The sequence below is a fragment of the Oculina patagonica genome, unplaced genomic scaffold (assembly GCF_052425735.1).
Source record: "Oculina patagonica isolate OP01 unplaced genomic scaffold, crgOcupat unplaced7, whole genome shotgun sequence".
Classification (NCBI taxonomy): domain Eukaryota; kingdom Metazoa; phylum Cnidaria; class Anthozoa; order Scleractinia; family Oculinidae; genus Oculina; species Oculina patagonica.
The window spans coordinates 177,766-190,365 of record NW_027558580.1 but is presented as its reverse complement, the minus strand read 5'-3'; the positions used below and the strand labels follow the sequence as shown (position 1 = coordinate 190,365).

The window sequence follows — 12,600 nt, the reverse complement described above, 5'->3', positions numbered from 1 at the left end:
TAAAATTCCGCTTCTGTTATGACACACTACAGTATTTAAAGTTTACCTATCTGCAGTGGCAAGTAATGAAGGTCTGTATCCGCGCTGTATTCTCTGCCACAAAATTGTCGGAAAAGTCCAAACTTTGAGATTTCCGAAGGTGCCCCGACCTAAATACGATCATTTTGCCAAGGAGAGATGTAATTATGGTAATTATATTCCACGCTTTTATGGTGAGAACAATGCGTTTTTTAAAAGGGCACGATTGTTTATGCCAAATATTTTGTGATTACTCTGAGTTGCAGAAATATTCAAATTTAAATGAAAATAAGCTCAAAGACTTCCTACAATCTATATGAACGTATATCGCTAAGTGTTGTTTTAAATTGGTTAAAATATCAAAGAAACAGGGATTTTTTTACAAATCACACGCACGCGCCCATTTTTTTGTCCAGTCATAAATATCTCGTAAAGTTGTCAATGTCAGTCGTTGTACTTCGTGCATACGCTTTAAATAAATGCATAATGATGAGCCTAAGGTGTCCCCCGCGACCTAAAGGTTCAAAAGTTTTGTTATACATTTAATTTTTTTTATCTCCTTCTTAGACTTTAAACTATATCCTCTGTTCTAAACGGATGTCTGTTTGATGTTAGTAGAAATCTGACAAGCTGTTCACTATCAATAAGCAATTCAACAAAGTACCTTATTTATCTATTTTTGTTGTTGTTATTATTCTTGTAGGATCACCTGCCCAACCACTAGGTGGTTGCATGAGATATTTCAACATGATAGAGGCAAATATGAGACTAAGGTAAAATGCGAGAGTCTGATGTAGAAAACCATCGAGCATCGTGCATCAAACATGGTGCTTACTTAGTGATGCTTGTTTTTTATTATTATTTATTTAAATTATCGATTTTTTATTCAGTTTGGCGGAAATTGTTCGGCGCGAAATAAGTCCATGTTTCTCGATATTGCCATTGCAACCACACTTGACATGCAAGACAAACTTCGTTTCTTCGATTTAGATGTAGTTCAGTTCATGTTGGTCATTGTTCCTTTTCTATCTCCAAAAACATCGCAAGCATTTCTGTTAGCGTAAAGTCACATCATGATTTGGGTTGTTAAAAGTGAGCGCGACGTTTGGTTAATAATGGTTCTAGCAACAAAGTGGCATTCAACCTTAACCACAATTCATAGACACAATAGTACAATGTAGCAAATCTCCTAAAATTGTCGAGCAGTGATTTACTGTATGCTTTTAATAACAATTACATCACGCAACATAATTTTGGTATACAGAATCGTAGACCGCATGTGCGAATCTGACATCCAAAATTTGGCACGTGCACCGCATACGGTATACGCGAAAATGTTATTTTTTTTTTAAATAAAGCTCCAAAAAGTGACACGAGGCATGCAGCCCAACAGTCTTTCATTTAAATCTGAATTTACTGTATTGAAGCCGCGACCCAATGGAAAACCATCAACTGGTCGGCGCTAAATTGAAAATACAGGTCAGCAAGTACCTTGTTTTGACAGCTGTCAATTGATCATAACATGGATATCAAAATATCAAAAATGAAAGCTGACATATGTTAACGTAATTGTGGAGTATCGTGTTGCGAGACGTCGGACGTAAAGCACACGCGCCCGCGACCCATACCGCTACCCATGATGACCATGGAATATCAAATGCATGGTTTTCCAATTTCTGTGCTAGCATGATGCGTCTATTTATATTATCATGGGGCTCCGTGCGGCCCTTTGGCCCATGTACGTCCCTTCGGCGTTATATATCTGAGTGATTTAAACTAATTAGCTTGTACGTCAATATCTCAATATCTGCACTTATTAGCTGCCATTAATTTATAACATATGTTTATTGTCATTTGATTAACAGACGTGAAGAAATTCAAAAAAATCTGACAGCGCCAGGAGAAACTGTTCAGACTATCGTAGCATTTCCCAGGTTATTAATTAAAATAAGTCTGTGTTAATGAGCGTGCTTAATAACAATTGTTTCATTCGTACTTTGTTGCTATTACTAGTCATGTTTTGTTAGCATTTTACTTCTGTTAGCTAGGTAAGATTCTTGTACGACAATGTTATCGCAAAAAAAGGAAAAGTTGCGAAATAGTGTGGTTGGTGCAGGCCAATAAACAGTTCAGACGAATGTCCACTTTTGGAAATGTTTTGATCCGCAGAACAAAACAAACAGTTATCCAATCATTGCTCGAATTTGGAGTCACATGATGCGAGGCTTGTTGACATAAAATATTTCTGTTGGCTCTGTCGATCGAAGTGTACAGAACTCGAATTCGAATGAAACAAGCTTCGTTCTATTAACTAAGCGAAAATTCACAGCTTACAGAAAAAAGAAAATATGCATTGACCTTTCTTGGACAGGAATAAGTAAAGCGGAGACGAGCGCTTGCATTTTAAATCCTTTTCTGTCGCGCGCTATGCCCATAACACTAAGCACTTGGTTTTGGTAAATTAAAAGAACTGAGCGATGAACTCCGCTTTTAAAATAAGATACTCGCGCAGTTTACGCCAAATTATGCAAGGATTTAAGCATCCTGGGCCTAACTTTGCTTGTAGAAAGAAAAAAAAATATGCCGTTGATCTCTTTTGGCCGAGGGTGAGTTAAGCGGAAACGAACGTTTTCCGTCGAGCGCGATGTACATATCAGTGACACACTAAGCACTTGGTTTGGTAAATTAACAGGAGCTACGAACTCCAATTTTCAGATAAGATACTCTCACAATTATCCCGGGCATTAGCTTGGCGGCGTCTCGAATTCAAAAATTAAATACGATGTCGCAAACTGACATGAAAACATTTACAGTTGGTATCGTGCCAGAACTGACCGGTCTAACAAATTGATAGTCGAAGGTTTGCATAAGCCGTTAAACTTATTACTTGTTTTCTACGAATTAAACGAAAAAGTAAATAGCTTCCTAGAAGCCATATGAATATTTGGCGCAACTGAGTCAAGAAAATAGAACACGCGTCGAAGTAAGCGACACATTACAGTGGCATTACATTGCTGCAAATCAAACAGCCTGGCTTGGCAACAAAATAAAAATATTAGAAAAGAAAAATCCTTCGCGGCACCTCATAATCTGTTGGTCTTGTAGTGAACACATAAAGTGAGCTGTACTGAGTTTTATCTTACAATAAAAATGAGTCACAACAAAACTTTCTAACATATATTTCACCAACAAATAGGCGTCAAAAGGTGTCAACTCTGCTTCGCAAAATAGCTGGCCAGGAAATCAAACAGACCGATGACCTCAACTCGAAGGCAAGCTTAATCAATTGAAAACATCATGGCATTTGGAGCTCCTTATAAACATAACAACAAAACCGTAAGAACTTCTAGCTGGTTAGAATTAAGTTGACTACACTGAAATGAGCGAACATACTTTCACTGAAGTCTCCTTCGCCTTCCCTGGCATGGCGCAATCACGCAGCTCGCCAGGGTTCTCATTCCTTCCATGTTTTTCTAACTCCAGGTTATCAAGAAATTGAATCTAATCGAGAAAATAATTTCCTTCGCTTCAGGCGAGTCCATGCTTGGTTTCTTTTGCCAGATACCCTTCCTTTTAATACATTTCAATGTGCTTTTGCGCTTTTCAGCCGCGCGTCGACCTTCCGTCCAAAGAAACCAGAAAGAAAACAAAGCTCGCATCCTGTTGTCCTTGTTGACCTTGTTGTGTCTTTAAACACGTCCAGTAGATAATCTGTGGCGATCCTGGATATATTTTGTTCTTTGACGTCAATTATCCACAAACAGATTAGTTGTAAGCAGTCTCACTTTGCGTAGACGATGGCTTCCAGCACAAATCGCGGCCCATCCACTCAAATTGGATTTCGCACAGAGCAACTTGAATAACTGCAGAACATCCCTGAATTTTTTCAAGGCTCCGAAAAAATTTTCACAGGAGATACACTGAATTAAAGCTGAAGAAACGACCCAAAAGGCAACCAAAACAAACATACGCATCGAAAGTAAATTCTAACCTCAGCGCACAATCCGCCGTGATTTTACACAATTGTCACGCTAACGCTTCTTCAATGCTTTCTTTGTGTTGTGTTACCATCTGGCAGGAAACGCACCACGGGAAAACTTGAAAAAAGGCAAATATAAAATTCTAGTGGAATCCACTCGGGAAGAATTGACAACCGCCATGTTGTTACGTCACGCTATTGTTTTCCACATTTCCAAAAGTGGACATTCTCCTGGAGTGATAAATGTGACATAACGAGGACAATCCGTTGTTCTATCATCATACCGATAAATACTGCCTGCTACGTGGATCCTTTACTAAAAAACGTCTTTCATTTCAGACTTGGATGCCCAAATTTTACTTATCCAAATGTCTGCCCGACCCCAAAAGAAGGATTATCGTGTTCCTTATTTTTCCCTGACCAGGCTGTTTACCAAGAACATTCACGATTCAGGTGGGCACTGCAAAATTTGTCAAGTATTTGTAAGAGAAATATTTATCTAAAAAAGAGCAATTGAATAAGTAAAACAATAGTACTTTAATCTATTGAGGCAAGAGGAGTGGTTGGAAGGGGGGGGGGGGGTGGGGGCTTTTGAGGCCCACCCTTATTTTGAAGATTGTAACTTCAAAAGGATAAAAGCTACAACCACAAAACTTGGCGACTTTTCCTATTTGTTGTTCTGGTAGCATTTTGACACTAATGCCACGTGCCCACCAACTCTGACAACCATTTTGTGATAGCTGTGGTATGCTAAGGGACGGAACATTATTTTCTTGAAGGGTGGGATGAAAAATTTTCTTCTGCAAACTTTTTTTTTAGTTTATGCACCTCTGCAAACATTTTTTTTCGAAATTCTTACTATTTTTTGTTATACATATCGTGTTTGCAAACAATTTATTTTGTCTTTCCATGCCCTGCAAACATTTTTTTTCAATATTTTTCATCCCCCCCCCCCCCCCCTCCAAAAAAGTAATGTTCCGTCCCTAAATTTACACTTTTGGTGTATTGGTCAACATTTTTCTCTATTTTATGACTGCATTTGCATTTTTACGCCCAATTTAGAAACAATGCATCACATAAGTTTATATAATACTGGTTTGAGTTGAACATTAATATTAAAGATCCGAAATCCAAGGTGAGTGATAAAATCTACCTGCAGGCCATTTTGCTCTGTAATTCTCGTCTTATTCGTTCTTTGTATAAACTAACGACCCGTAGACGTCTTCTTTCGCTGCGACTCAACAATGCTAAGAGATTCGATTGTTTCCCTAATAAAATGAAGTCTTTACTAGACGATACAAAAACACGTACCGCAAACACAGAGTCTTGTGTCTGAAAAAAGCTGTATAAAAATAGTTGGATAATCAGATTATGCCTTTAATAACAGCGTGATGCCAAAACAAATATCAAAGATCTCTTGTAGATCAACCGTCCATTTTGCATGAAGCACGAAAAGAAATATAATAGGAAGTAAAAGGGAAAATAATTGTGGATAACAACTTAGGCAAATTGTTGTAAACAGAGATTCGTCAGACCTGGGAAAAACGAACGTGAGAACACGCGGTCGGACAGCAAATGAAGATCAGGAAGGATACATAAAATAAAAACAAAGCTTAGTATAGCTACCTCAACAGCACGTGTCACTTTACAAAATCAAGTTCCACTACTGGAAATTGATTTTTAACTTTGGCCTAAAAAAGAGTTGCTGTCCAGGTTGTCGTTTAATCTTGTACAAAACATTTTATCACACGCCAGAAAATGTGTCATGAAACTGGACCAAAGATCTGTTTCCCCTGGCACACAGAAAACTTGTCCCATTGCAAAATATTCTTATAGATTTTTATAGAATTTTCTTTGTCAAGCTGCCATTACAGAAGTTTTCGATGGCTCAAATATTTCTAGCTGTCATGTCAGTGGTGGTATTTTTGAGGTAACCACAAGATTAAGGGTTTCAAAGTTACATGAAAAGCTTTTTTTAAGAAGGTCTAAAAAAGCCTGGTCTGAATAAGGTTACGGAAGTGGGGTGCTAAAAATATAAGCAAATAAACATGAACGCTGTCAAAACTTGTCGAAGTCACTTTTTTAGCCTGCGTGACCACAGGCAGCCCAAGCTCACGTTTGGAGCGGTCGGTAGGTATAAACAAACTTGTGGTTGCATAACACTAGACCGTTGAGAATTTTTATAAGGCTTTGTATGAGATTTGGGTCAATTTTGCCGTATTTATGCTTAAAATACTGTAAATATACAAAATAAACTTACTTCTGCCATTTGCTGTGTCCTCTTGCCTGTTTTGCGTTTAGAAGTGGTGTTTTAGTCGATTTTTCTCTTTCCTGTTCATTCCTTCTTAAAACGGAGTCAAGGCAGAACACTGGCATAGCGATCGATCCGCCATCGAGCGGCGATTTTTAGCCCGAAAATTGGTCCCAACGGCGTCTTTTCATTTCTCACGTAAAGGTCGTTAGCTCTCCTCCTCCCACGAATCCATAGCTTTGGAAAATCTCAATGCATACCCTTTGAAATAAACCGATTTGCACGACTAATCCATAGGTTTCGGAGGTCTGCAATACCTGTGTAATTCAAAGTCGACACGACCGTTTCAAACTCGGCTTAGCGGCCTGGCCTGGTGTCAAATCCACACACGTCCACGGGAAAAAAGGTAAAAATTACTAAGGATTGCGGCTAAGTAATTTTTACCTTCCCTCCCGAGGACGTGTGTGGATTTGACACCAGGCCAGGCCGCTAAGCCGAGTTTGAAACGGTCGTGTCGACTTTGAATTACACAGGTATTGCAGACCTCCGAAACCTATGGATTAGTCGTGCAAATCGGTTTATTTCAAAGGGTATGCATTGAGATTTTCTAAAGCTGTGGATTCGTGGGAGGAGGAAAGCTAACGACCTTTACGTGAGAAATGAAAAAACGCCGTTGGGACCGATTTTCGGGCTAAAAATCGCCGCTCGATGGCGGATCGATCGCTATGCCAGTGTTCTGCCTTGACTCCGTCTTAAGAAGGAAGGAACAGGAAAGAGAAAAATCGACTAAAACACCACTTCTATACGCAAAACAGGCAAGAGGACACAGCAAATGGCAAAAGTAAGTTTATTTTGTATATTTACAGTATTTTAAACATAAATACGGCAACATCGACCCAAATCCCATACAAAGCCTTATAATATTCTCAACGGTCTAGTGTTATGCAACACCAGTTTGTTTATACCTACCGACCGCTCCAAACGTGAGCTTGGGTTGCCTGTGGCGTGACACGTGCGACGCAAAGGCATAAGCAATTACAATCAAAAATTCAAGCGACTCTCACACGTATAATGAAAACGCAAAGAACGTAAGAATCGCGGCGCAGTCGGGGTCTTTTCCAAGATGGCGGACAAATCACGCTTAGCTGGCCTGCGTCTGCAATGTTCATTAGTGGAAAACGAGCGAATGGAAGCGCAAGCCAGTTATAAGAATAGTTAATTCGCCATTGATCTCTCTGGTATTTTCGCCTGTATTTGTGTTTGCGCTTGCTTTGAGTCGCATGCGTGGGTCAAGCCTTAAAGATGAAAGTCTATCAAAGATCTTACCCAATAGGGAAATTACCACTTACCTGATGTTAGAGAGGCCCTGTTAGGGGGGGTTCAGTTATCCCTTATCCCTTTAATTCGGAGCACGGTTATCCCTTATCCCTAAAAGTATCAACAGTGTTATCCCTAAAAGTCTATGGTGGAGTTTTCACCGTAAATAAAAGTGAAATCTTGCATAAATGTCTCATTAGATGCAATAAATATCTTATTTATGTTTACCTTTAACTATTATAACTGTGATAAATATAACTTGACAGTCCTGCACTTCTCACGGCTTGCGCAACGGTATTAACCATTCTTTGAATATTTTCTTGCTACAAGTTTGGTACTGCTGGGTGGTATAGCGTTACAAAAAGGCAATATTTTTTATTTGTTTTAAGGTACTTAGTTGTAGGGCCTGCTTTCTGCTTTCAAAATTAACTCCCGGCGAGAGTTCTTAAGACTAGGTTTTCTGAGTAACCTCTCTTGATAAGATGTGACTGGAAGTGCTTGATTTTTTCCTCAAATTTTGTTTGAGGGAAAAGGTCAAAACTATTGTACTCAAACAGGACCCACCACTTTTGTCATGCGCTTTTAACACGAGCCTCTGGCTCGGATACAGAGGGCAACCTCATCCCGCGCATGACATTAATAAATTGATTGATTGATTGCAAACAGACAGGTGGTCTCTGCATGTACCCTACCTTTCCCACCTTAAAAGATGGTGTCTTGTTTGCATAACCCCCACTTTATCAGAAGTAGAAACTAAGAATAAGATTGAAACCTCCTTGTGTCATTTCTCCAGCAATACAAGGTTCATGCACACCGAATATGAAGGTCTCAACTTGAATTTTTAGGCCAATACATTTTGTTCATTTGGCTAATCAGACAGGTGGAATATTGCATAGCCGCCTTACCCCTACACAAGGTGGGTCCTCGTCCAGTACACTTGTTATGACAACATTCCTTAGAGGAATTTGGTCAAAGCACTCTTAAGGCCTCCCCTTTGATGAAACCTTCCTTAACTCTTGGTGGGTGACACAAGGAGTAATAAGTTTACTGAAATGTTTCAGTGGGCTTGTAATGGGTGCGTATGTCCAACACTGATTTGTATATGAGTCTTTTGCCTTTGTAAACGCTGGTGTCCAGGAAAGTAGTTTCTGTATCGGAAATTTCAGCCGTGAAAATAATTTTCGGATGCTATGATGATTATTTGCTTGTTCAATGAACTGAGTTGGTGTTGGTGTCTGTTGGTGTTCCAGAGGAAGCAAATGTCATCGATATATCGTTTCCAGGTTTGATTGCGCTTTGCCTCAAAGAATGTCTGTTTCAACTCAGCCCATAAATATATATTGGCAAAAGCGACCGCTATTTTAGTGCCCATGGAAGTTCCGTGTGTTTGTAGGTAATTTTTACCAAAAAACTGGAATGAGTTTTCCTGTAATATGAGCCTGAGAATTGGAATTGGAATCCAACTATTCAAGGCGGGTTGGTGTACCGTGTTTGACAAAGCCATTCATCACCCTGTTTGTAACTGCATGCTGTAACTTCATGATGGCATGATGGTGAGAATAAAAAGCGCACCTGGGAACAGACACACTGCGTGTGGTCACTCACCCCAGGCCATCCGGGACAAAAGCGGTGCTCTTGGTGCAAAGTGATGCTTGAACTAAAAAAAGCAGGAAAAGTGTAAAAAGCACAAGTCGAGTGTGATAAAAACAGAGCCCGGACCTCAAAGAGCTCGTTTTCAATTATCCCTTAAGCTAATCCTGTTATCTCTTATCCCTAGACTATTTTTCCCGTTATCCGTTATCCCTAAAATTATTTTTCCTGTTATCCCTTAACCCAAAAACTCCTAACAGGGCCTCGTTAGAATTTCATTCCAACCCATTCTACGAGACAAAAACAGAAAATCTTTGAACAAACAGAGTTACCGAGCCAATGGGTTTTTAATTGTGCTATCAAAATAAATAAATAAATAAATAAATAAATAACGATAATATGTCTAGTGTGATCAGCGTGAGTTTGGGTGCTTAAGTCGAACTGTTGTTCGCGTATGAAACGTTATCCGCCTCTAACGCAAATAAAAGTATATTTTTCAAGGAATCATTGTTGCTTTTGGCCGAAAAATAACATTAATTTATTCACTAGCAGCGTACATCTTACTATATTATTGTGGCAAATGATCTAATTTTTAGAGAAGAAAAATCATTTGTCTTTATTTAGCTCCATGACCAGAAATATAAAAGAGCGAAGGGGCTCCAAAGTTGTCATCAATGTTCCAAGTAAGTTACGACGTGTACGTCCATGTAATACATTCAAGTTTTTTATGTAGATGTCTTGTGGAGATTTGTTGATTTTGATTTGTTTATTAATGACAGTTTTCAAGGATGTGAACACTCCATCCCCATTCATCGAAACATTCACTGATGTTGATGAAGAAAGTGTCAAGGCTGCCTTGCCAGATCACATCTATATGGACAGCGTCGGTTGTGGGTTGGGAATGAGCTGCCTTCAGGTAATGTATAGCCTGCGTTGCAGACGAACGAAACCCCGGCGCAGGCTAGTAATGTACGGCTGGTGCACATTATCTTAAGAAGAAAAAAGAAAAAGAAAATACATGATTTTATCGAAGATTAACTAGATTTGCCATGTTTGAAGATTCTGTAAACTGTTTCGCGCATGCCGGTTAGTGCTGCATACTTGTATGTACGTTTTCCACGCATAAATTTTGAGGTCAATTAAATCAACTTTAAATGGTCTCCTTCTGAATACTTTGATATCGCTTGTTGTTGAGATCACTTCGTGTGTGTTTACGTAAAGAATTATTCTTTAAAAAAATCGGTATATTCACTTCGATTTTAAAGAATAAATGTTAATTAAAACAACAGGGTGTCTCTGTTGAAGGCCTATACACTAATGTTTGTCCACGAAAAAAAAAATGTTAGCCTTAGTAAACATTCGAGAGCAAATATATATGCTGTTTTTTAACCCATAGAACAATGATATAACCACCTAATTTTTCTTAATAGCTTAACTCTGAATTCCACTATAGCCGCATAACAATCAGTATTAAGTATTGGTCCTAACACGATGGACCAGTTGACAAAATCTGGGAATACAAAACAAGAATAGTTTAGTTGGTATTCTCTATAAAACGCTCTAAGCTATATAATATTGTAAAAATATTACAAATGCACTCTTTTTTGTTTTTTAAAAATTTAAGGCGACTTTTCAGGCTTGCAATATCAGCGAAGCAAGGTTTTTGTACGATCAACTGGCAGCAATCAGTCCTATCGTTGTGAGTACACGTTAGATAAAAAATAAATTAATAATTATCATAAGAATAATATTTTAATAATGACAATGATAATGATTAGAATTACAATTAATATAATTATAATTATAGTTATTATAATTATTATTAATTATAGTTATTATAATTATAATTATTATTTTAATTATGATTATAATTTTAATGTGCTCTTAAGAACTTTTTTTATTCCAAAGATAGTATATTTCTATGCTTATTTTATGTGTTTTGTTTTGTAAAGATGGCTCTGTCTGCAGGCACTCCCATAATTCGTGGATACCTGGCAGATACGGATTGCCGTTGGAGTGTGATATCTGCGGCAATGGATGATCGAACTCCTGAGGAGAGAGGGCTTGAGGCGAGTAAAAAAGAAGCAAATATTGTTCTGAACGGTGATCTATTTTGACATACTGCCTAATTACGCCAATGTAGGGAATCAGTTGCAAAATGTTAAATCAAGTCATGATCACAAGTGAGCAAATGAGGCTTACTTACTTTTTATAACGTTTCCGCGTTCAACTTTCCCGATAACCCGTAAAAAAAAGCAAAATAAATTAGAAGGCGAATGTCAATCAGGAGTCAAATTTTGCTTGGTACCACATTTGCCATTTTCCCACAAGCAGCATTTTTCACTACCTCTAGTTTGAGGCATTTGGAGAAGCATTTGGAAAGTTTGCCCTCTGGTAAAGGTCACTTTTTAATAAAACTGGAATTTCACAATGGAAGTCAGGGAGAATATACCGAATATGACAAAATCGCAGCGAATAAATTTGGAAAATAATTACAAAAAACGAAACGAAGATAAAACTGACATCCAAAGGCTTTTAAGTTAAAGCTTGTAATTGCTATGGCAGGATATATGCGTACTGTGTATATATGATGTACAATTAAAAAAAGGCAAAAATCACTTCTTTTCTGTTTTGTTTGTTTGCTTTTGCAGCCTTTGAAGGAAAATAGATTTGTCATTCCAAAGTCACGATATGATTCAATCAGTACATATTTGTCGCCTGAGGGAAATATGTACAACGACATTGACTTGGTTTACGATAAGGAAATCTGTAAGCAGCTTATGGATGCTGGTAAGTCATATCTCTCAAAAAACGTGTACTGTAGTCCCGGGGGGGGGGGGGGGGATACGCCCATAAATGGCCTATATAGGTATGTGCTGCGGGATAGGGTATGGTTTTTTAAGGTTCTCAGTCCTTAAATAGGGTATCATATTTGTTCCTTTTGGCATTTTGTTTCCGCTGTGATCCTTAGATAGGGTACCTAAATTCTAACAGCTTTAATAAACGCCCGGTTATTTGAAAAAAAAAAATGGCATCTTAAAACCAAACAATCCGTTCAAGTATGTGAAACGGTGAGCGCGCCCTCCATTCTATAAGGGATGGCAAGTGGTCCTGCAAAAAATGCGACTCTCGCAAATTTTTTACCATATTTCAGTCGTCTCGAATTCTTAGGAGGCCTCGTCGGAGTTGCAATTTCTTTTTCAAGGCTAAGAAAGTATTGGACACACAGAAAACCTAACGACATCCTCGTCGTCTCGCAAAGTCTTGCATACACCATTCGACAACCCTGTATATGGTAAAGATAAAAAACCATGTCCAATTCAAATATATTTTTTTTGATGGAAATGCCTATTTTTAATTGGAAAATTTCTTTGAATGACTGCATTGTTCATGTGTGACATTCTTGTTGAATTTGGGAATAAATTATGTTACTTTTAAGTGTACT

The 12,600-nt window shown here is 38.3% G+C and overlaps 1 protein-coding gene across 1 annotated transcript in view; it reads left to right on the top strand.

The window, feature by feature from the left end:
• The window catches only part of LOC144641133 (glutamate--cysteine ligase catalytic subunit-like), a 33,920-nt gene that overhangs the window by 13,997 nt on the left and 7,323 nt on the right, over positions 1-12,600 (top strand). Inside the window, exons 5-12 of the mRNA XM_078500181.1 lie at positions 722-791; positions 1,884-1,952; positions 4,337-4,450; positions 9,780-9,838; positions 9,935-10,071; positions 10,780-10,854; positions 11,108-11,224; positions 11,807-11,945. Of these exons, the coding sequence (XP_078356307.1) occupies positions 722-791; positions 1,884-1,952; positions 4,337-4,450; positions 9,780-9,838; positions 9,935-10,071; positions 10,780-10,854; positions 11,108-11,224; positions 11,807-11,945 (780 nt within the window). The remainder of the gene's footprint in view (positions 1-721; positions 792-1,883; positions 1,953-4,336; positions 4,451-9,779; positions 9,839-9,934; positions 10,072-10,779; positions 10,855-11,107; positions 11,225-11,806; positions 11,946-12,600) is intronic.